The sequence below is a fragment of the Callorhinchus milii genome, unplaced genomic scaffold, assembly GCF_018977255.1.
Source record: "Callorhinchus milii isolate IMCB2004 unplaced genomic scaffold, IMCB_Cmil_1.0 Scaffold3, whole genome shotgun sequence".
Classification (NCBI taxonomy): domain Eukaryota; kingdom Metazoa; phylum Chordata; class Chondrichthyes; order Chimaeriformes; family Callorhinchidae; genus Callorhinchus; species Callorhinchus milii.
Window position 1 is genome coordinate 80,739,900 of NW_024704744.1, and position 21,130 is coordinate 80,761,029.

At 40.6% G+C, this 21,130-nt stretch overlaps 1 protein-coding gene across 4 annotated transcripts in view; it reads left to right on the forward strand.

Annotated features, from left to right (window-relative positions):
• Positions 1-17,944, forward strand: part of LOC103177943 (WD repeat containing planar cell polarity effector) — a 98,299-nt gene extending 80,355 nt beyond the window's left edge. For all 4 annotated transcript variants that reach the window (XM_007892344.2, XM_007892347.2, XM_007892345.2 and 1 more), the window contains 4 exons: positions 9,046-9,214; positions 12,583-12,683; positions 13,900-13,931; positions 16,898-17,944. In XM_007892344.2, coding sequence (XP_007890535.2) covers positions 9,046-9,214; positions 12,583-12,683; positions 13,900-13,931; positions 16,898-16,948 — 353 coding nt within the window. In that variant the 3' untranslated portion in view covers positions 16,949-17,944. The remainder of the gene's footprint in view (positions 1-9,045; positions 9,215-12,582; positions 12,684-13,899; positions 13,932-16,897) is intronic.
• The last annotated feature ends 3,186 nt before the right edge of the window (positions 17,945-21,130 follow it).

The window sequence follows — 21,130 nt, forward strand, 5'->3', positions numbered from 1 at the left end:
GAGAGATGTGAGAAGTGTTGAGATATCAGAGATAAAGGTGGGAGAGGTTTTAGGGGGCCGGTAGAGGAGGAGGGTTTTAAGTGAGAGGAAGAAAGGGTGGGAGAGGGTGAGGTGCTCAAAAAAGGGAGAGAGCCAGAGGAGTAGGGGGATAGGGCAAGTGGTGTCCTTGAGATAAGGGCAACACCACCGCCACGGCGGTTGGGGCGAGGGATGTGGTGGGAGGTGTAGCCGGGTGGTGTGGCCTCCGTGAGGGGGAAGGTGTCGCCTGGGGTGAGCCAGGTTTCCGTTAAGGCCATGATATCAACGTTCTCATCAAGGATGAGATCGTTGATGACCAGGGCCTTGTTACAGAGGGAGCGGACGTTTTGTAGTCCGATGTGGATGGAGCGGTTGACAGAAGGGTGTGTGGGGAGGGAGGGGGGGTCCCGGTTGTGAGGCAGGGGTGGGGGAAATGGGGATAAGGGAGGAGAGGTTGGCTCCCCGGGTCTGTGTCCGGGGTGGCTGGCGAGTGTGGTGGGGAATGGGGCAGTCGGTGTGGCTGCTGCTGGACAGCCAACGCCGAGTGCCACGGTGAGCCCGGCGGAGGATTCCCAGGCTGGAGCAGAGGGAGGTTGTGGGAGGGTCAAGTGGGGATAGAAGGCGAGAGGGACGGAGAGAGAGGAGGAGCGGGAGAGATGCAGGGGGGGAGGGTTTGGGGGTAGAGAGGAGGGAGGAGGGAGGGAGGGGGTGAGGGGGCTCGGGTCATAGCGGCAGCCATATTGCGCACACGGGGACCGGGAGCGAGCGGTCAGGTGGATGGACACATTATCCCATGGGCTGGGACAGCCAACCTAACAGGACCATGGTGGGCTCTGATGTGAGCCCTGGGGGGGGAGGGTGCAGAGGATTTTTTTTTTATTTTTTTTGCGCTTGTGAAACTACAACTATGACGTCAGCGGTTCCCCCGCTCTGCCCACACCCGTTTGCATATAGTTATTGTCACGTAAAAGGGTCACTAGAGCTCTGGAGCCTGTGCAGAGGATAGCAACTCGGTTGATGCCCAATATTGGAGGCATGAGTTATGCGAACGACTCTTTAGTCTTGAAGCGATATCATTCAGCAAACTCCCTTCTACTATTTCAGTATCACGTAGGAGTTGAATTTAGTTAACATTTTTTTGTCAATGATGGGACTGGGATTATTGTGGTATGTTTCAGTGCTTTGTTGTTGAATGTTGTTACATGACTCCAACCGAAACTAGGGTTGAGGAGTTGAGAAGTTGTGGCAGTGATTGGTGTATATGTGTATGCACAGCATAGGATATCACAGGAAAAGATGTTAAAAATACCTTAAGATGTTTGGTAGAAATTCTTAAAGAGGCAGGCATACAACCTCTTGAATCAGGACTGTTGACTTGGGGCTAAATTCATGGTACATCATGGAAACTTTCATTCAGATAATGCGGATTATTCCACGATTAAATGTCCCTCCATTTCGTCCTCTTATCCGTTCTGTAACCAGCTGTAAAGCGGTACAACAACTAAAGTTGACTTTTTCACTCTCTTCGGTTTCCTGCCTGCCTGAAAATGTTTAATCTACTTAGCTTTGAGGGACGTTTTCTCAACACACTCTTTTCTCAACACATTCAAGGTATTCTGAATACCATTCATCCAACCACCCAACATTCTGGTTTGACTGTAAATTTGCCTTTGGCTTTCCATCACCTTACACATTGCTTCAAAATGTGTATCTTTCAAATTTGTTATGCTAAACACACCCAGAATCCTAGAACAAACTCCCATTAACTATTGAAGGCAATTCACTTAAAGGTTTTTTTAATTAAATTGCCATATTAGATTGTTGGAGTGATTGCACGCTATCTGCTAAATGCCTTCAGCAAAAAAAGACATAGGTTCATGAATAGGTCTGTGCAACAATAGTATTAAAGTTTTATACTAGAGTGCACTGCCTACTGCCTATTAGTAATGGTAACCACACCCTGAAATTGAAGTTCTGATCTGTCAGTCATGTTATCATGCTATATTCTTAAGTCATGTTTGTAATGAACCTTCTCTTTTATCTGTATTGCCTCTGGGTATTTCCTGTTAATTTCAAGGGCTTGAACTTCAGTTGATACATTTCCATTTTTTTCATGGTTATAGGTGAAGCAGGTTAGCTCATCTGCTTCAAACTGCTATTGGCTGCGTCACTAAATCTTGAATATCACTGCTTTCGTACAAATGTACATTCTCCAAGCAGCATGAAAATACAAAAAAGTCTAATTTCCACCTTGTTTTCAGGTTCTTCACTGCACTAATCCTGATTAATATAAAGCTCTAGTCATTGAGGGGATGGCTTGCTTTCAACTAGTTAATTCCTGGTGATTCTGGGACTCTAACATTTTACTAAATAATTGGGAATTTGAAGAAACAGAACACTTTTATTGTAAACTACTCGAAGGATGGTTTGATAGAATAGGATGTTCATAAAAGCTTGAGAGAGGTTAGATGATAAAGACCCTTCCGCCTATCTCATTCTTTCAAAAAACCAACGATATTGTATCCCTGTTACAGCATCCAGCTGTTTCTTAAATACTGTTCTACCTCAAACACCTTCTTAGTATGAACAGAATGTTAGATGCAAGTATTCCCCCGATGTTTAGATCTTTTCCCATTGCCAACACAGTCTTGCACACCTCTCAGCAGTTTTCAAATTGACAAAAGCCTGGGAGCAGACTGACAGCCCACCTGTCTGAGTGTGTGTGTGTGTGTGGGAGGGGGGAGGCGGTGAGCGTGGTGGGGTGAGGAGCGACCCAAAATAATTGGAACAATTGCAGGCAGGGGAAAAATTAAGAGTAACAAGAACATACTGCATAGAAACTTCCACCATGTCATGTTAGAAAGTGCAGGAGAGATTCATTTAAGTTGATTGGTTGCCATGTACATCAAATATAAAAATGCTCTCAAAACCAATCAATGCGTGGTGAAGCAGTGTTCACCTATAATTCCTCTCAAGACGCACAGCCCATTTTGCAGCACTGCACAGACTTGTAGCTGACATATGTTTCTTCCTGCTGTGTTGAGTGAAACGTTTTTGAAGTGTTCTAATTCTCAAATCTTTGAAGAGTAAAATCTATAAGGAAGCCTTGAGGGATACAGGTGGTTCAGCATCTTTGTGTATGCTGCCATTCACATTTAAGATAGTAAGGGAAGATTTTTTGTTCTTGGTCACCGCCTCAGAGGCGCTCCTACCTTCAGCACAACTGACAGGAGATGTATTATTGACGGACATCATAATCTAGCCATCTGCATGACAAAGTATTTTATAGTTACAACAAGGAAATATTACTGATCAGTTCAAATAAATTGCCCAACTGCTAAAAGTAATACGTACCAACAAAATATAATACAGTTGTGTTTTACTGATCTGTGTTATTTTCAGGACCATGCCATTATTTCTCTTATGGCTGATCTATACAACAACTTGTATTTATATAGAGCCCCTCACACAAGGTAGCGTCCGCCGAGTTCTTAAGTGCAACTCCTGACACTATATGTATGTTTAGATTTTCAAAATGTTCTTATTGTGTTCTATGGCCATATTCAAGATTATTTTTAAATCTGCTTCATAAAAACACGGGTCACAATCCGTGCACAGTGGCTGGGAGGACGTTAGATACACTATCTCTGTGGCCAAGTATGTGGGATTGTTTAATTGTAACCTGAGGTGTCAGGTCTGACAGCCTTTCCGTACTAAGAGGATTTTAACCCTAGTAAAGTTTAGCAAATGGTGTTACTGCTAAGCCATTTGTTCCAGAAAAATCTATTTGGTCATGTACATATTTGCACATTCCTAGCGTTTATTCCTAGACTTACCATAAGAATGAGTCAATGCCAACAAGGGTGGAGAGACCTGCTTTTTTTAATCTATGTTATTTGTCACACATGGTTACAAATGTTTATGCAATGTTTAGCTCCTTATTTTGATTACAGTGCAGAATATTCTACTCGTTCACAAAGGGTAGTGATTTGGTTGATGTCTTTTCCTATTTATAAGCACCAATTATTAAATTTGCTGCATTTTGTGAATTGAGCAGCTGAGCTCTAAATGTGCCTACAGAGAACGAAGATTTTTTTATTATCAGTGTTTTTTAATTGGATTGATTCCCATACACCTGGGTAGAGACATTTTTGTTGCCAATACTTTTCCAAAGGGTAAGTCATGCATTTGGAAATGTATTTTTTTCACCAGCGTTTGCTTAATACTTTGCAAGTTAATTATAACTTCTTACTGTAAAGTGACAATAATCTTTCCATTATTACTACTGCACTTTGCCACCTGCAGTGTTGATAAATGTATCATTCAATTTCTTGTTAATGTTATCTGGTGGTTAGTGTTGAATAGGAAAATCTATTTTCATGCTGGTTATTGTCAGAATAAATATACTGCCATAATCGAAGGAGGTGGTGGAATTCTTTGAACTATGTCCTCAGCCTGATGGGCTCCAGCCATGTATTCTAACAGTAGTAGTTAGATAGGTTTACAAAAAAGAAATTGCATTCTCCCAATACGACAGTAAAGGTTCCCACCAAGGCAAGAAACTGAATCCCAATCTCAGTCCCCACGTCGAGACTTGAATTCACATAATCTAAGGTCACACTTCATTGCGGTGCTGGGGAAGCGTTGAATTGTCAGAGGTGACGACCTTTGGATGAGACATTAAACCGAGGTCCTGTCTGCCTGTTCGGGGGGATTAGAAAGATCCCCTGAAAAACAAAAGGGAGTTTCTCCCAGTGTCCTGGCCAACAATCCCCCATAATAATATTGATTATTTATTTCATAACTGTTTGTGGGACATTGCTGTGTGGAATTGGACTGCCGCATTTGCCTACAAATACACAGTCATTCCACTTCACAATAAAATCCCGTGATACGCTTTGGGTTGTCCTCCTGAGCTGAACACCAATATACCAAATGCAGGAATTATCATCATCATCATTATTATTATTATCACTATTATCATTATTAGCATTACTATTAAATGTTCTCTGGTCTCACCTACATAGTGTGTGGATGCAAAGAGAAAGCATAGCTGTTTTTCTTAGTTTATCTAATTTACATATTGTTTTACCTTCTCCTGCTATAAGAAGGAAATGGTGGTGGATTATCCAAGGATGGATTTATTTGTAGGCCAAGATTTGTAAATATTGGTACATTTTTGTGACTCAACCAATTCAGCCAACTCCTGTGGAAAACCCTATAAAATTGCTTTCCTACTTCTCCACCATCTGAATCTGTATGTGTTCGGGGCAGAGACTCGGAACTCCAGAATTCAGCATTCTGGGCATTAGGGTAACAGGAGAGTCATTACACAAGGAACTTTACATATTAAAAAAAAGTCAGAACCTCACAAAGCAGGATTTTCATTCAACAAAATACTTGCTTCCAGTTCCAGTTCTATCTTTTCTTCCTCAATACTTTAACCACACATTTACTCTGGTATTTGTGCCACTCCAGAGAGTACCTACCTATCAATCTGGGATATTAGAAAAAGAGTGTTTTGTATTTAAAACAATCTGTGTATTTAAATAGATGAAATTAACATACCACATTATCCTTATATTACCCTTAATAGCATAACAACTATACCCTGCAAGTTGATGGCTGAGTTGTTGGTGAAAGATTATTTTCTAAATTTACTAAATTTGCCTAATACCTGCAGGCTTTGTAATATACAACTTATGTTTTTTTTAAATGAGAGAGCTAGAAGAGTACTTTGTGTACAAATATAAGTCTCCAGGTCAAAAAGAATATCTCCTTCCACGTACAAAATGTGTTGAATTGAGCAATTTATTTTATCTTTTGGAGACCCACTGTGTGGGTTTTGTTTGTATATTGCAAGCAGCTGCAAAGATGTGGGTTATGGGCAGCATTTGATATAGCGCCTTATCATGGGCAAGTTTCCTTATTCCACACGCCTTATAATAATCCCTCCAAAACAATAATAAATTGGTCATTTTCGATTGTGCACATAGTGTCCCACAAACAGTCGTAGATTGAGTGGCCAAATTATTATTATTTGAGGAAGGGTTATTATTCGCCCCGGAAAGCAATCCGCCAATTGACTAACAAAAGGGGTTCCTACTTACTGCAAGGTAAACAGAGGCGGAAGGAGTAAGAAATGTGCCTCTGGTTGTGCATTCCATTGTGCTCTATTTAACAACTGTATTTCGTGGAAGAGGGTTAATATTCCAATGATGAAGCTATTTTAATGTTTGAAGTATTTACTTTTATCATTTTTTTTCAGTGTTATTGTGCTTAAACCACAGATCAGAATGTACACAACTGGTTGGTTACAGACGAGCATCTCTGTAGACCTGAGGCAGGGGCAAGGGTTCAGAAATATTTGGGAGTCCAATCTGACTTGTTGTATTGTATAATATAAAGCAAATTTGTCAATACTTGTGCATTTGTCCCAGTTGTCTTTTCCCACCAAATTAGACACCACATTACAGGTGACTGAACAAGAACTGTGCGCAATTGGCTGCCGCGTTTCGCCCACAAATATATGGTCAATTCACTTTACAATATATTCTGTAAAGCGCTTTGAGACATCTAGAAGACGTGAAAAGCGCTATATCAAATGCAAGGATTATTATTATTAAGAAAATAAGATTGTGCACAAAGACTATTTTTATTGGATTTTATGCAAACTTGATAAGGTGCTTGCTCTTTTCAAACTCTGACCTTTTCAAAACCAGCCCATTGGAACCCGCAGGTACAGTGATTCCATAAGGATAATAATAAAATAATAATAATCCTTACATTTGATATAGCGCCTTATCATGTCTTCAAGACGTCTCAAAGAGCTTCACAGAATATACTGTGAAGAGAATTGATATTATGATGAAGACTATTGGGGAATAAAACAAATTGCCTCTGACCTGTTCCTTGTAGCATGTGAGCCTCCATCAACCCTTCTTGACTTGGCTTTATTGTACCCCAGTTGGATTCAGTGTCATGTGGTGTAATACAGTGCAGATGGTGGAGTGATTGCACTAGCATGTGTTTATTTGAACAACTTAATGTAACCTCATTTCATATCTGATATGATATTGTAGTCTAATTTATGGGATTCAGAAATATCAAATTCTGCCATGACTCGGATGTATTCATTCCATATAGATCTGTGCGCACCCTCTGCTCATTGGGTCTGGCCTGCTCCATGTTCCCCGTCCATCCAGCCCCACCATTGGTGGTCGGGCCTTCAACCTCCCTGCCCCCACCCATTGGAACTCCATCCCACAGTCCCTTCGCCTCACCATGTTCCTTGCCTCCTTCAAGGTCCGAATCACGACCCTTCTCTTCGACCGCGCTATTGGTCACCCTCCAACTGCTATACTCCCTGCCCTCCACCCCTCCTGATTCCAACCCTTAGCTCAGGTGCAAATCCCTGATTGTCCAGCGCCTTGGGACATCCTCCCGAATTGAAAGGCGTTATACAAATGTAATTGTTGCTGTGTCTCACTCCAATCTACTGGGGATGAGGGTGAATAGTGATCTGCCGGGAGCCTGGAAAATGCTTTGTGTACAGAATGACCTCAAGTCTTTCGAAACGAGACCAGTGGCTGAATGGAGTTCCACCAGATCGTTGTGAAACAGTCGGTTTTGTTCAGCATTCGACATTTCTGTTGTTTTTTTTTCAAGTCCTGCAAATTAAACCCTGTATTAACAATTCAGGTGTAGCTTAACTCGTCGTCGCACTCGCAGGACATTCTAAATGCCCGCCAGAGCCATTGAGGAGCCGCTTCTTATTAAAGTTAGCGTTGAGTTCAAAAGAAGTTTTAAAAACACCACGAGTTGGAATCCACATAATCATTCGAAAATAAGATGAATCGTAGCTTTGTACACTGGAAGGAATTTGAAAATTGAAAGGAATCTGTGATTTTTTTTGTGTGTGTGTGAATGTTTGTGCCTTCTGAAGGGGAAGAATGGTAGCGCTGGGTAACGGGATACCTTTTGCACTTTTGTCAGTATTGAACTGCCCCAGGTCAGGTATAGCACAGCCAGAAGCTCCCTTTACCCCGCGTCAACCATGTGTCCAAACCCTCAACTTCACAGAGCACTCCCTGCTGAGAATCTTTCTGCTTTACACACATGCCACTTAGTGTCAGATTATAGACAGTTTTGAGCTGTGTGTCCGTTCCTTCTAGAAACTGGGTTGAGACTGTTGCAATTTGTGCAGAATCCTTACGGCTGGCATAGAGAGGAGATTTTAATCCCATCAGTCTAGGCTCGATTCCAAACCAGGTCTTGGAGATGAAAGGACAGTGTGCACACACTGCACCACCCAGTTTCCTGTAGGTTTCCATTTAAACCTTTTCACATAAACTGCGGAGGTAGTGGAAGTATTGCACCATACTTATTATTATTAGTAGTATTATTATTAGTAGTGGTAGTATTGCACGGAATGGGTCTGTTTTTTATATCGCATACGTGACCAAATGTGTTACAAAGTGTTTATCCAACAAGAATCGCAGGTGAGTTATATTGTTTTAATGGAAATCCATATAATGCACGTAGTAGTAAATTTTTTTGTTCAATTTCTAAGTTTATGACTTACTTGCTTCATATTCATTCTTTTAAATATACCAAGAAAATAACAGCAGTGAAAAAACAACTTCTAGTTCCCATTTAACTCCTGAGATCTAGTGAGGTGACGTTTACTATCTCTTTTTACCATTAAAGTTGCCCGTTAAATATTTGTGGTATGGCTGGGTCACAAACATTGTCAACACAACCTAAATTGACATAGCTTTGAAAGATTTTTTAAAAATGTCTATTTTTAAAAGGAGTTAGCAAGATGTAATTTAAAGTATCCTCTAGTTTTGTTTGTGAATGTTGAAGTTGAGACACTGGGGCTTTCACTAAAGCTGTGCATTGTTTGGATTTCATCAGCTGCTTTAAAAACATGCTCCAATTTTTTTTGTGTGAATCCAGCAGTGTTGTCCTCCAACTTAGTTGAAATGAAGTAGTTATTTTTGCAATTTGCTTCTCTGTTTGCAGAAACTCTGAAGTCTTTAGATGGAGTGGAATCTTTGACAGGATACAATGGCAACCTGTCACTTGCAACGCTTGAACCTGATAGACCCGGGGGCAATCGCCCTTCCTCCAGGCCAGCCAGCGACACTGCTCATTTATTTCAGTCTGATGGCCAGAACAACCCTTGTGACAGGTGAGTGACTGACTGGCTAGGACTGAGCCGAGAGATGACTGTTTTCCAGGAGTCCAATAAACCCACAGTATATGAAATTACAGCTTGTCCAGTGTGTGTGAGACAGAGATAAGGTGATTACTGAGATTTTTGCACAGACAAACAGTGCGTTTACATTCAGTGTGTATTTCTTACTGCACTAAATGGTCAGATAGACACTTCTATATTGACTTCCCCTTGGTGAGATTTGTTGTTCCCTGGGTTGCACATACGTGTAGTAAATGTTCTGCTGTAACGTATATAGCATTATATGAAGACTGCTGAACAGTAATGCTGGTTTTGGGCTAAAATACAAAATACAGGATCTCAGTATAATTTCAAATAGTGTCAGTAACAACATAACAGCTGAAACTGACACAGTGCGAATTTTTTTTAGCAACTTTGTATCTCCTTCATGTTTCCCATTCTCGCTTCAGTGTTCAATAACAACAAATTACATTTATATTGCGCCTTTCACGTCGGAAGGATGTCTCAAGGCGCTGGACAGTTAAGGGTTTGTACCCGAGCTGGGAATTGGAGTTAAGAGGGTTGGAGAGTGGGTTGAAGAAAGTGGCCAAAAGTATGGTTAAAGAGGAAGGTCTTGAGACAGGCCTTGAAAGAAGTGAGGGAGGAGTGCAAGGCAGAGAGATTCAGCGATTGGGTTCCAGAGGGTGGGGAAAAATTTCACTAAAGAAATCTACAGTGCAAGTTCCAATTTTGCCAAAATATGGAGTCATTCTGCAGTGCACTTCATACTTTGGAAAAAGATCGAAGTATGCCGTGTACAATAAACTGGACATAAGTGAAGTGGTGATTAACTCTTACTTCAAGCAATGGGGTTAGCTTTTCAGCTCTGCATAAGTCCTGTAGCTTAGTGGTTAGAGTACTCGCCTTGCACCAAGAGGACCCAGGTTCAAGTCCCGGTGAGGATGAAATGTTGGATAAGTTTCCTTACTCCACTCACCTCTGTTTACCTGACAGATTGGTCACTCAATCCACGACGTTTGTGGGACACTGCTGTATGCAATTGGCTGCCATGCTTCGCCCACATAATATAGAGTATAGAGTCAATTCACTTTACAATATATTCTGTGAAGTGCTTTGAGACGTCTCGAAAAAGTGATGAGGCGCTATATAAAATGCAAGGATTATTATTTAAACAGTCTAAGATGGCTATAGAACTGAATCTTTTCTTTAATCTACAAGAAAGTTTATCTTTCAGAGAATACTGTTAGTTTTCAGCAAATAGGAATTACACTTCTGAGAGCTATTACATCTATTTTTAAATCAAATCAACAAGACATTCCTCCTCCTTTTGCAAACCAGCTAAGAACCAAGGAGACTGTAGGATGGTTGTCCTGTAGCTCAGTTTCTTAACCCTGGGATTTAAACCTGCAGATTTGCTCTTTATAACTCAACGGGACCACTTTGTATGCAAACAAATCTAATGCAGTTGACATCGGATTAATCATATTTGCATTTTCCAATCTAGAAGCATTAAAAACACCATCAAATACTGGAAAGGTCACAAGGAGGCCAAGAACTGTGGATATCTTTGCAATGCTGCAGTTTGTGTGTAAATTTAAAGTGCTTCAAACAGAACTGGAGCTTTCATGTGGGTGACCGGAGAACAGGAAAAATGTGGCTACTACAGCTTCTTTTAAGCCTTCTATCCTCGCCATCAGCCAATTTAAAAAGACACATAGAAAGAGAGGACGGACAAGCTTAAGCTGTTTCAGAACATAAAGTAAGAGGGTTAGGGCAATTTGACTGCCAAAAAAGCAGCCTCTTACAACCCTATGCAGAATTAGTAATAGTAGCTAAAAAAGCCGATCAAGATGTTGTAGGGAAGATAATGGGTTTGAGAAGAAAACAATCCTTCCATTTTTCCCAGCCTAATCTGGTCTCAGATGAAGTTTCATTGTTTCTTCTGCTGAGCCAATAAGGCTTATGGTGATGGAGTAGCTTTATTTGGCTCAAAGAAAGATGCTGAAGAACACAATCTCGTCACATTGCAAGGAGTAGAAAACCACAGCAGCATTTTCCGAGCTTCACTTTACCAGGGAGACCAATAAAAATAGTCGTATTCCTACGGGATCTTTATAATTTCCCAGCGGGCAAACCGTTAAAAATAATGTATAATATCAGTCAATATCTAGTTTCTCAATGCAATCAAAAGCTGTGACAAAGACACATGAATATGTCCTACTCACGATAAAGCAGCACAGGAAGGTTAAGATATGAGTAGCAAAACCTATAATTCGTCTATCTGTCAAACCAAGATACGGAATGCTGCCAAGTTAAACACGTGGCATTTTTGTTTACTTCATTCAGTCACATTAATACACCAACAATCTCACTCTTGATTTTTTTTAAATCTTACAAATATGACACTTATATGAATTTATCGCTTTGTGACTTTTTAAATGATATTCCTAAATATGATTTTTAGAAAAAAAACACAATTATTTTATTAAGTAGCATTTCCGTTACGCAAATGATAATGTCATTTTTCTTTTGTGGCAGATTAATCATTAATATGTCTGTATTTTAAAGGAATCCACCTAATGTCAATGATTTTAATAATTATAATAATAATCCCTACATTTGATATAGTGCCTTATCATGTCATTGAGTCACTGCTGATTAATATTAATGATTACAGTGCTGATTGTTTGACAAGTTCTTTGAGAGAAAATAATAATGTTTAATAATAATGTTTAGTCGACGATGCAATATTTTTTGACCATAAGAATTATATTAACAAATAATATTATTGTTTTGTCAACGTTTTTAAGTTCAGTTTCAGTCACTTTGTGCTTTCTAAAATAAAGACTTTTTATTTAGTTTCCTTCAAATTGTACATCAATGCATTTCTGTTTTATCTCGTTATTTTCTTACACGTCCATTGAGTTAGTTTAGAACTAATACCAAACATATTACACTGAAGTCTTTGATGCAAAGCAGAATTTATCTAAGCCAGTGAAATCCATTGCACTTACTTTCTGGCATTCCAGTGTCTGGTTGATGCGCTGTAAAAGTGTTTTTGTGAATGTTCCATTCATCTATTAGATTGTTAGAGATAAAACCTCAAGCCGTTCTGTTTGACAACATCTTTAGCTGCTGGAAAGATGAGAACCTAAGGCCAAAATGTAGAGTGACTGGGCACCTATTGAATATTTGCAAGGGTAAATGACTTTTCATACCAGAGTCAGAAAGTAAACAGAAAACCATCAGATAAAAAGAGCAACAGTTTGGAAATAGTGAATTACACAGACAGCTGTGTACTTCAGAGGATGTAAACAAACATGTCTGGCTTCAGTGCCCATTTGCGTTTCTTTCCTATTCAGGCCTTCATACCATAGCATGACAAGTGACATGGAGAGCAAACTTGGGATTGATGCCTATGCTGCAGCTTTGAGAGATGACCCCTTGTCCTGGATCCTGGAAGGTAAGAGACTCTATCAAAAGCCCCTTTGGAAGATTTGTTAACCAACATGTTCTAATCATGAAGACCTTGAATGCAAAAATGTCCAAAAGTAATCAGAGTGAGTGATCAGATAATTTGCTGTTTATTAGCCAATTATTTTTAAAAATGGCAAAAGCACACTTTTAATAATTTTTAAAGAGAAAATTAAATGCATCTTGTTTTAGATGTTCACCAGAAATGGTGATATACTTATAGAAATGCACTTTATCAGGATTGTAAGTTAAATAGCCTAAGAAGAAGCATTCACCGGGTTATTAATTTCTCTGTAATTTTGACTTAGAACTACAAAATACTATCCTCCTGAGTAGGAGTGTGGGAGGAAGAGATGAGCAAAGTCTCCTTGGGCAAAGAATTATCAGAATTGAGTCAATCCTTTGTGGTGATTGCAGTGATCTAGTTCCTCAGCCATGTGGATCTGTAGTAAACCACGACACTATTTGTGACAAACTGGCCAGCCTGGCTCGTTGACAGGACATGGAAGGACAGATCAGATCAATCACTGGAGGCAGGGAATATTCCGAGTTATCTCCTGTTAACCGTGTCCTGATGGGTAGGGTAATCCTAGCTGGACAAACAGTGTGAAGTTTGCAATGGGAAACTACATGTTTTTAGCTGGTTAAACTCCAGCAGTACACCAAACACACATTCTGAGGTTCCCAACCATTGGCTCCTGCCAACCTAAGACTAATGCTTGCTGGAATTAGGTAAGCAGGATGCATCCCTCTTGGGAGAGAGTGCATGCTCAATTCAAGACAAATGGGAAATTTACATTTGTAGCTAGCATGCTTATGTGGACTGTTAGTCCGGTTTGCATACTCTTAAGTAATGGGTTTCCACATGTGTCAGATACCTGTCTGACCCCCAAAAACCCTGTAAAATAATTCCCTTATTTTGCTCTCCCGAGATTCATTTAATCATGTTATTTTGAAGTGACAGTTACTTTAATTATCATTCACAATGTTAGTTTATTGACACTTTAGAGACTATAGCTTATTTGGAGATATGTGTACACACCATTGAATTATAATGTTATAATTGAATCTCTAAATCTCGAGTGCTTAATGGATATCATCAGAGTTCCTTGATTGCATTGCAAATTTATTACCAATATCAGTGATTCTGTATATTACACACAACACAGTATAAAAGCAAATAAGATGTCTTATGTGTGTTAAAGGTAATCCTGATGATAGCGAAGGAGAAACACAGGTAAGATGGAGAGGTTTTGTTATACACATTCAAATTTTTTACATGCAATAGTTCAGAATTACTGCGTTAAAAACCTTTATATAAACAGATTTGTATAAAACTGCACAACTGACTCCCTGAAAGTTTAAAAGGTAAAGATATTAATGTGGTATCAAGTCAGACAAACCAGAAGGTCATTGGTTTGATTCCTAGTATGCGCTGAGTTAGCTGATCTAGCCAGCGAGTCAATTGCGCTTCTGCAATTGGACTCACCTTAATGGCCCTTAGATAGGGTGAAGAATAATCAGTCAGGGTTCTTGCACCTGATTGTTATCCAGTTGACCCCTGCTGGAAGGTGCGAGAAGAGAAGTGAGCTTGACTGTGATACCTTCGGTCTTATAGTCTATTGAAGCTCACTCCCTTAGGCTTATAAATGCCCACTTGGTCAGGTCGTGGAACTTGGTAACCATTTCTGTGCAATATTCATGGTGTCTAAAGCGGAGTGTCAGCCCAGCATGATTATTTTTGACTTGCAAGCTGTGGATCACATGTTCAGGATTCACCTCACTGCCACCTCTCCTTGTTCACGGGTTCAGTTCCCACCCACCTAAACACAGCCGTCATCACCCCCATCTTGAAAAAACCTTTCTTGGATCCATCCCTCCTCTCCAGCTATTGCCTCATCTCTAACCTCCCATTCCTCTCCAAGGTCCTGGAACGAGTTGTCGCGTCCCAGCTCCGCTCCTTTCTCTCTCGCCATTCCCTCTTTGAACCCCTCCAATCCGGCTTCCTCACTGCCCACAGCACGGAAACAGCCCTGGTCAAAGTCACTAATGAGATTCTGAACATCTGTGATCAGGGCTTCCTCTGCTTCCTTGTGCTCCTCGACCTCTCTGCCTCCTTCAACACTATCGACCACTCCATCCTCATAAACCGTCTCTCCGCTTTACTCAGTCTTCACGGACCTGCCCTTGCCTGGTTCGATTCATGTTTCTCTCACCGTCTCCACTTTGTTGCCTCTAACGGTTTCTTCTCCAGCCCCCACACTGTCACATCTGGTGTCCTCTAGGGCTCTGTCCTTGGCCCTCTCTTTAATATCTACATGTCTTGGTGACATTATCCACAGACATGGGGTCAACTTCCAGACTGCCTGTCGGACATCAAGTCCTGGATGAGGACAAATTTCCTACAGTTGAATGTGAACCAAGACTGAGGCCTTCCTGATTGGCTCACACCAGCGCCTCAACCTCAGGCTCTGGCACCATCAACCTCCATGGTTGCACGCTTCAACTCGCCATGCCAGTCAGGAACCTAGGTGTCTTATTCGACCCTCAACTATCTTTTCTCCCCCACATTCAAGCCATGACCCGCTCTGCCTTCCCTCACCTCCGTAACATCGCCCGACTCCGCCACTACCTCACCCCTCAGGCCACTGAAGCTCTTGTTCATGCCTTCATCACCTCCAGGCTCGACTATGCAAACGCACTGCTTGTCAGCCTTCCAACTCCTCCCTCCTCAGGCTGCAGATAATCCAGAACTCTGTAGCCCGTGTCCTCTCCCGCACCAAACTCTGTAACCCCATCTTCCCCATTCTCACCCGACTCCATTGGCTCCCTATCCTTCAGAGGATCCAGTTCAAGATCCTGGTCCTCACGTACAAAGCCCTCCATGGCCTCACCCCACCCTATCTCTGTGACCTCCTAACCCCCTACCAACCCGTTTCCTCCGCTCAGCCGGCTCCGGCCTGCTCCACGTCCCCCGACCCACCTGCCCCACTATTGGCGGGAGAGCCTTCAGCCACTCTGCTGCCAACCTCTGGAATTCCATCTCCCAGTCACTCCGTCTCTCCCCCTCCTTAGCCTCCTTCAAATCCCGCCTCAAGACCCTCCTCTTCAACCATGTCATCGGCCACCCCCCTTCCCCACCCTTCCCCCCCCCCCCCGAGCCCAGCTCGGGTCTGAAATGCTGTACTCTGTCCAGCGCCTTGGGACGTCCTCCCGACGTGAAAGGCGCTGTACAAATGTAATCTTGTTTTTGTTGTTCTTTAATCAATTTGAGTTTTAAAAAAAGGAACAAAATAGCAATTAAACTGCAAAACACAATTGTAGTTTCAAACTACAAGTGTTCTACAGTGTTATAAAATAATTGATATTGGAATGCAGAAGGTAGGCTAAATGTGTTGCCTTTTAATTTATTCCTATATTATCAATCTGATAAGACGTCGTGTAGCTTTGTCCAATTGGTACCAGTGTACAATCATCCTAATACCTAATAGCAAAACGAAGAAAAAAAAAAGATGTTTAACGTGAAAATATTCTGGAGGAAAACGGTGAAATAACAAAATGGCTTATGATTTCAAGGTGATGGCTACAGTCCAGCACACTGCACAAGTAGCCATTATTCATGTATGAACATTGATCGTGGGTATTGGCAGCCTATGCAACCTCTGGGACACTGTGGCCAATTGTCACACACCATTGTGGACCCAGCACCACACACTCCATGCCGTATTTCATAACCACTTCCTTAAATGATTTTGCAATACAATTTTTGTTTATAAAACTATTGTTTATGCAAATATCGGTTACAAGAATACATTGTTTTGGAAAAAAAAGTTCTACAACATGTACTCTTGAAATCTGTTTTTATAGCAAAATGGTAGAATGGTGAAATAATTGATGTTGTTTGCACTGAACTAATGCACGTCCAAAAGAAACCCTTTGAGTGTCCTACGAAATCAAAAATACCAGTTGTGTTAAGATGTTTCAAATGATTTTCTTAAATATAAAATATTTGAAGCCACATAAATGACTTTATTAGATACTGTACAGAGTGAAATAATGAGATTATTCAAGCATTCCCTTTTATTAACAATTTACTATGTCAGATAACATGGTGTAATCATTGTCAATTAATTTGAGATTATTTAATTAGTTGTTGCTCTGTCATTTCAAAGACCCATTAAAAAACGTATTCTTTCTCCACAGGAAATTGGAAGCAGCAATACTCTGAAAGTGGTGCACTTTGGTCTAGTATGAGATGGCAGTCTTATTTTTGATACATAGAATTATTAATCAAGTGTTATAAAATAATTGATTTTATAATGCAGAAGGCTGGCTAAATGTGTTGCCTTGTAATTGATTCCTATGTCAAACTAATAAAGAGACATATTCTAGCTTTGTCCAATTGATCCCGTGAAATAAAAATGACACAGAAAAGAATGCTACAGTTCCAATGAATTACTGTAATGAAACCAATGTTTTCTTTCCATTAAGTCTGCTCTACAAACAACGAGATGGGCAGGAGTTAGGTGTAAACTGTGTGAATCAGGGACAGACATATTATTGACATTACAGCACAGAAGAAAAACGTAGAATCTATGCTGATTACAGTTCCTCCACTGCAGATATATCGTCTAATCTTAATTCCCTGTTCTTTCCCTGGTAACCTTTTTGTATTATTATATTGTTACTTTGCTAAGTGAGTCAAAATATACTGTATTGTAAATGGAACAGGGAGGTGGTCATTGAGTAACATTTTGTTATTCCATTACAGTTGGATAACCACAAAAAAAATCATTCCCTTCAGGGTTTATTTCCACATTGTTAAAAATAATATTTTAACTTCCCCAATGGTTTAAGTTTATACAGCCACTTCCTCGAGGGAAACTGAGCAAAGCAAACTCAGAAGGTCCTATATTCAATCCACTAATGCGTCTAATTTATCTCAGACATATCATCAGGGTGCTAGAATAGCCTTAGTCTTGGCCTGAGGGACACAAAAATAAGAAGGGGTTTTCATTCTTGTTAATAGCCCAGTGCCCAGTGACACCAACTGGAAAGTGCTCATGTGTGAACTTCAGAGGCTGAAATTTCAGTCGTTATATGATGCACCAAATCCTATTAAGAGCCGCCATCGTCAATTCTGCTGCAAGTAGCACTGGTCACCGGACCAGTGAGAACAAGATTCGCCTCTATATAGGTACTCACGGTCTAATAATAATTAATGCTTGCATTTGGTATGGTGCCTTTCATGTCAGGAGAATGTCCCAAAGTGCTTCACAGGATTTACTGTGAAGTGGAGTGACTGGATTTGTGGGTGAACGCAGCAACCAATTTGTGCACAGTAATGTCCCACTAATAGCCATCAAGCGGATGATTAATTTTATTTGGAGGAATTGTTGGCCAGGATACTGGGAGAAACAAACTTTGAACCCACATGTGAAGTCACAAGTGATGTGGGTGAAATAAAATCCAAATTCCTAATTTTGCAACAGTGCCCAACAAACTTAGAAGAGCAAAACTGGAGGTAGAACACAGCAATGTTATAATAATAATTCTTGCATTTGGTATAGCGCCTTATCATGTCTTCGAAACAAACTGCTTCACAGAATATACTGTAGAGTGAATTGACTATGTTTTATGGGTGAAATGTGGCAGCCAATTGCGCACAGCAGTGTCCACCAAGCAGGTAATTTTTTTACAAAAAAAAATTTGGGGAGGGAAACGTGATCCACCAATCGACTAACAACCGGGTTCCTACTTACTGCTAGGTAGATAGAGGCGTGTGGAGTAAGGAAACTTACCCATCATTTTGCCCTGCCAGGATTCGAACCCAAGTCCTCTTGCTTGAGAGGTAATAATAATAATAATCCTTGCATTTGATAGAGCGCGTTTCACGTCGGGAGGACGTCCCAAAGCGCTTCACAGAACACACTGTAAAGTGAATTGACTGAATATTTGTGGGCAAACGCAGCAGCCAATTGCGCACAGCAATGTCCCACAAACAGTTGTGGATTGAAAATGACCAATTTATTATTGTTTTGTTTTGGAGGGATTATTATTAGGCTCTGTGTGGAGTAAGGAAACTTGCCCAAGGTTTCGCCCTCTGCCTGGAATTGAACTCAGGTCTCTCACTTGCAAAGCGAGTGCTCTAACCACTGAGTTACAGGACTCCACAGTGGTTACAATGGTTTATGCGGCTAATTATGTCACAAATGGTTTAAACTGAATCCTCAATGAAAAAATTAGGGATATAGAATTTATTTCATATTCAAGATCACTTGTCATTTCACATGCTAGGTAAAATATGCATTCTCATCGTTCCTTGTTGTGCATCTTTTATTTGTTCAGCACAAATAATAATTGGCATTTTAGCCTTTTATTTATCCGGTGGGTTTATACAGTAACTAGAAATCCCTCAAAAATGATCTCTTCGAGTTACATCCCGATTATATTGAGACTGAACCTTTCTTTCTATGTTTCATTGTGTTTTTGTACAGAACTGTTTGTGCCACGTTGTATGGATTTAGTACACAGCCACACACATGACTTATCTCTAAGCAGAACTGTTTTGTCCATTTCTCTCCTAGCTTCTGTCGCGGCTGATGATGCCCTATATGAGGGATTAATCTAGCATCAACCAACGGTGTATAATCCTTCATGCAAGGAATTTTTCTTTACTTTGTACTTTAAGAGGATTTAAGTTTAGAATACATAAAATGATGTGGAGAATCAACATAAGATCAGAATGGCTCCATTTACTGTATTTCGTATTAATAATAATTATAATCCTTGCATTTGAACTATGGATTTGAAGATGTAAATCATACAACCGCTGTTTTTATTGTAACCTACTGAAATATTCAAATAAACCACCTAGAATATTAGATGCATTTATGTTTTTCAAGCATATTTAGCTGTTTAAACATGAACCTATAAACATGGAATATACACTCTTTACCACTTGTCTTCATTTAGTCATCTAATTAACACTTAATTCAGACCACTGAATAAATAAATATTTAAAATACACAGACTATGTAACTAATATAGAACATTCATATCTATAGCTGCACAGAACATAACAAAAATACTGAACATAGAAACAGGAGTAGGCTATTCAGCCCTTCGAGCCTGTTCCGACATTTTATAAGATCATGGCTGATCTGTAACTCAAGTCCAGTTACCCGCCCTCTCCCCATATCCCTTAATACCCTGACCAAACATATATCTGTCTACCTACGTCTTGAAAATTGTGAATGGATCCAGCATCCATAGCCTTTTGGGGCAGAGAATTCCAGATTTCCACTACCCTTTGGATGAAAAGCTGCTGCCTAATTTCACTCCTAAATGGTTTAGGTCTAATTTTAAGATTAGGCCCCCTTGTTCTGGATTACCTTATAATGTGTGCAAGAAGGCGATGGGATATTCTAAATTGGATGGACGGTACTAAATTAGTCTCTCTGTCACAGGCTATGGAAGATTGGGCCTGAGCTCCCAGTTCTGCATGTTGTCCCTTGGAGAAGGAACATTTCAAAATAATTTTCACTGATAAATCAGATTTTCACCGATCAATGGGTGAAAATCAATTGGTTTAAATTTTTTTTTCGCAAATGTCAAATTTCTACCCTTGCCCAATTGCTGCCCTTTTTGTGGCATGGAATGCAATGTCGGAATCGAACCAGCCCTCTGTGGCGGTCTTGGTAGTTTGGTTCCTAAGCCAGGCAGGTCCGCAGTAATCCAAGGCACTGCTGATGACAGCACAGCCCAGCCTGGCTCATCGGTAATAATAATAATAATAATAATCCTTGCATTTGATATAGCGTCGGGAGGACGTCCCAAAGCGCTTCAGAGAACACACTGTAAAGTGAATTGACTGTATATTTGTGGGCAAAGTCCCACAAACAGTCGTAGATTGAAAATGACCAATTTATTATTGTTTTTGGTTTTGGAGGGATTATTATTAGGCTCTGTGTGGAGTAAGGAAACTTGCCCAAGGTTTCGCCCTCTGCCTGGAATTGAACTCAGGTCTCTCACTTGCAAAGCGAGTGCTCTAACCACTGAGTTACAGGACTCCACTGGTAGCCCTTGAAAGGGCAGACCAGTCACCAGGGGTAGAGAATCATCCCACTCAGCTGCCGTTGGCCTTGCAAGCAAAGCCCTAACTGGTCGGGTGGTCCCAGTTGGACGAGCAGCGGGAAAGCTTGCCAGAGATTTGAAATTGTGTATTGAGTAAATCGACTTCAACTGGGAGTAAAACAGCAGAGTTTATTTAGATGTCATTAGACCACATTATCCAATGATTCACTTTCCAAACAAGGTCATATTAGGACAAAAAAAAGCTTTTGCTGGATCCTGTATGTACAAATTGTTTAACAAAAGAGTCAGTCAGATGAGCTAACGTGAAACCCGCCATACTGCACTGAACCGTTGCCAAGG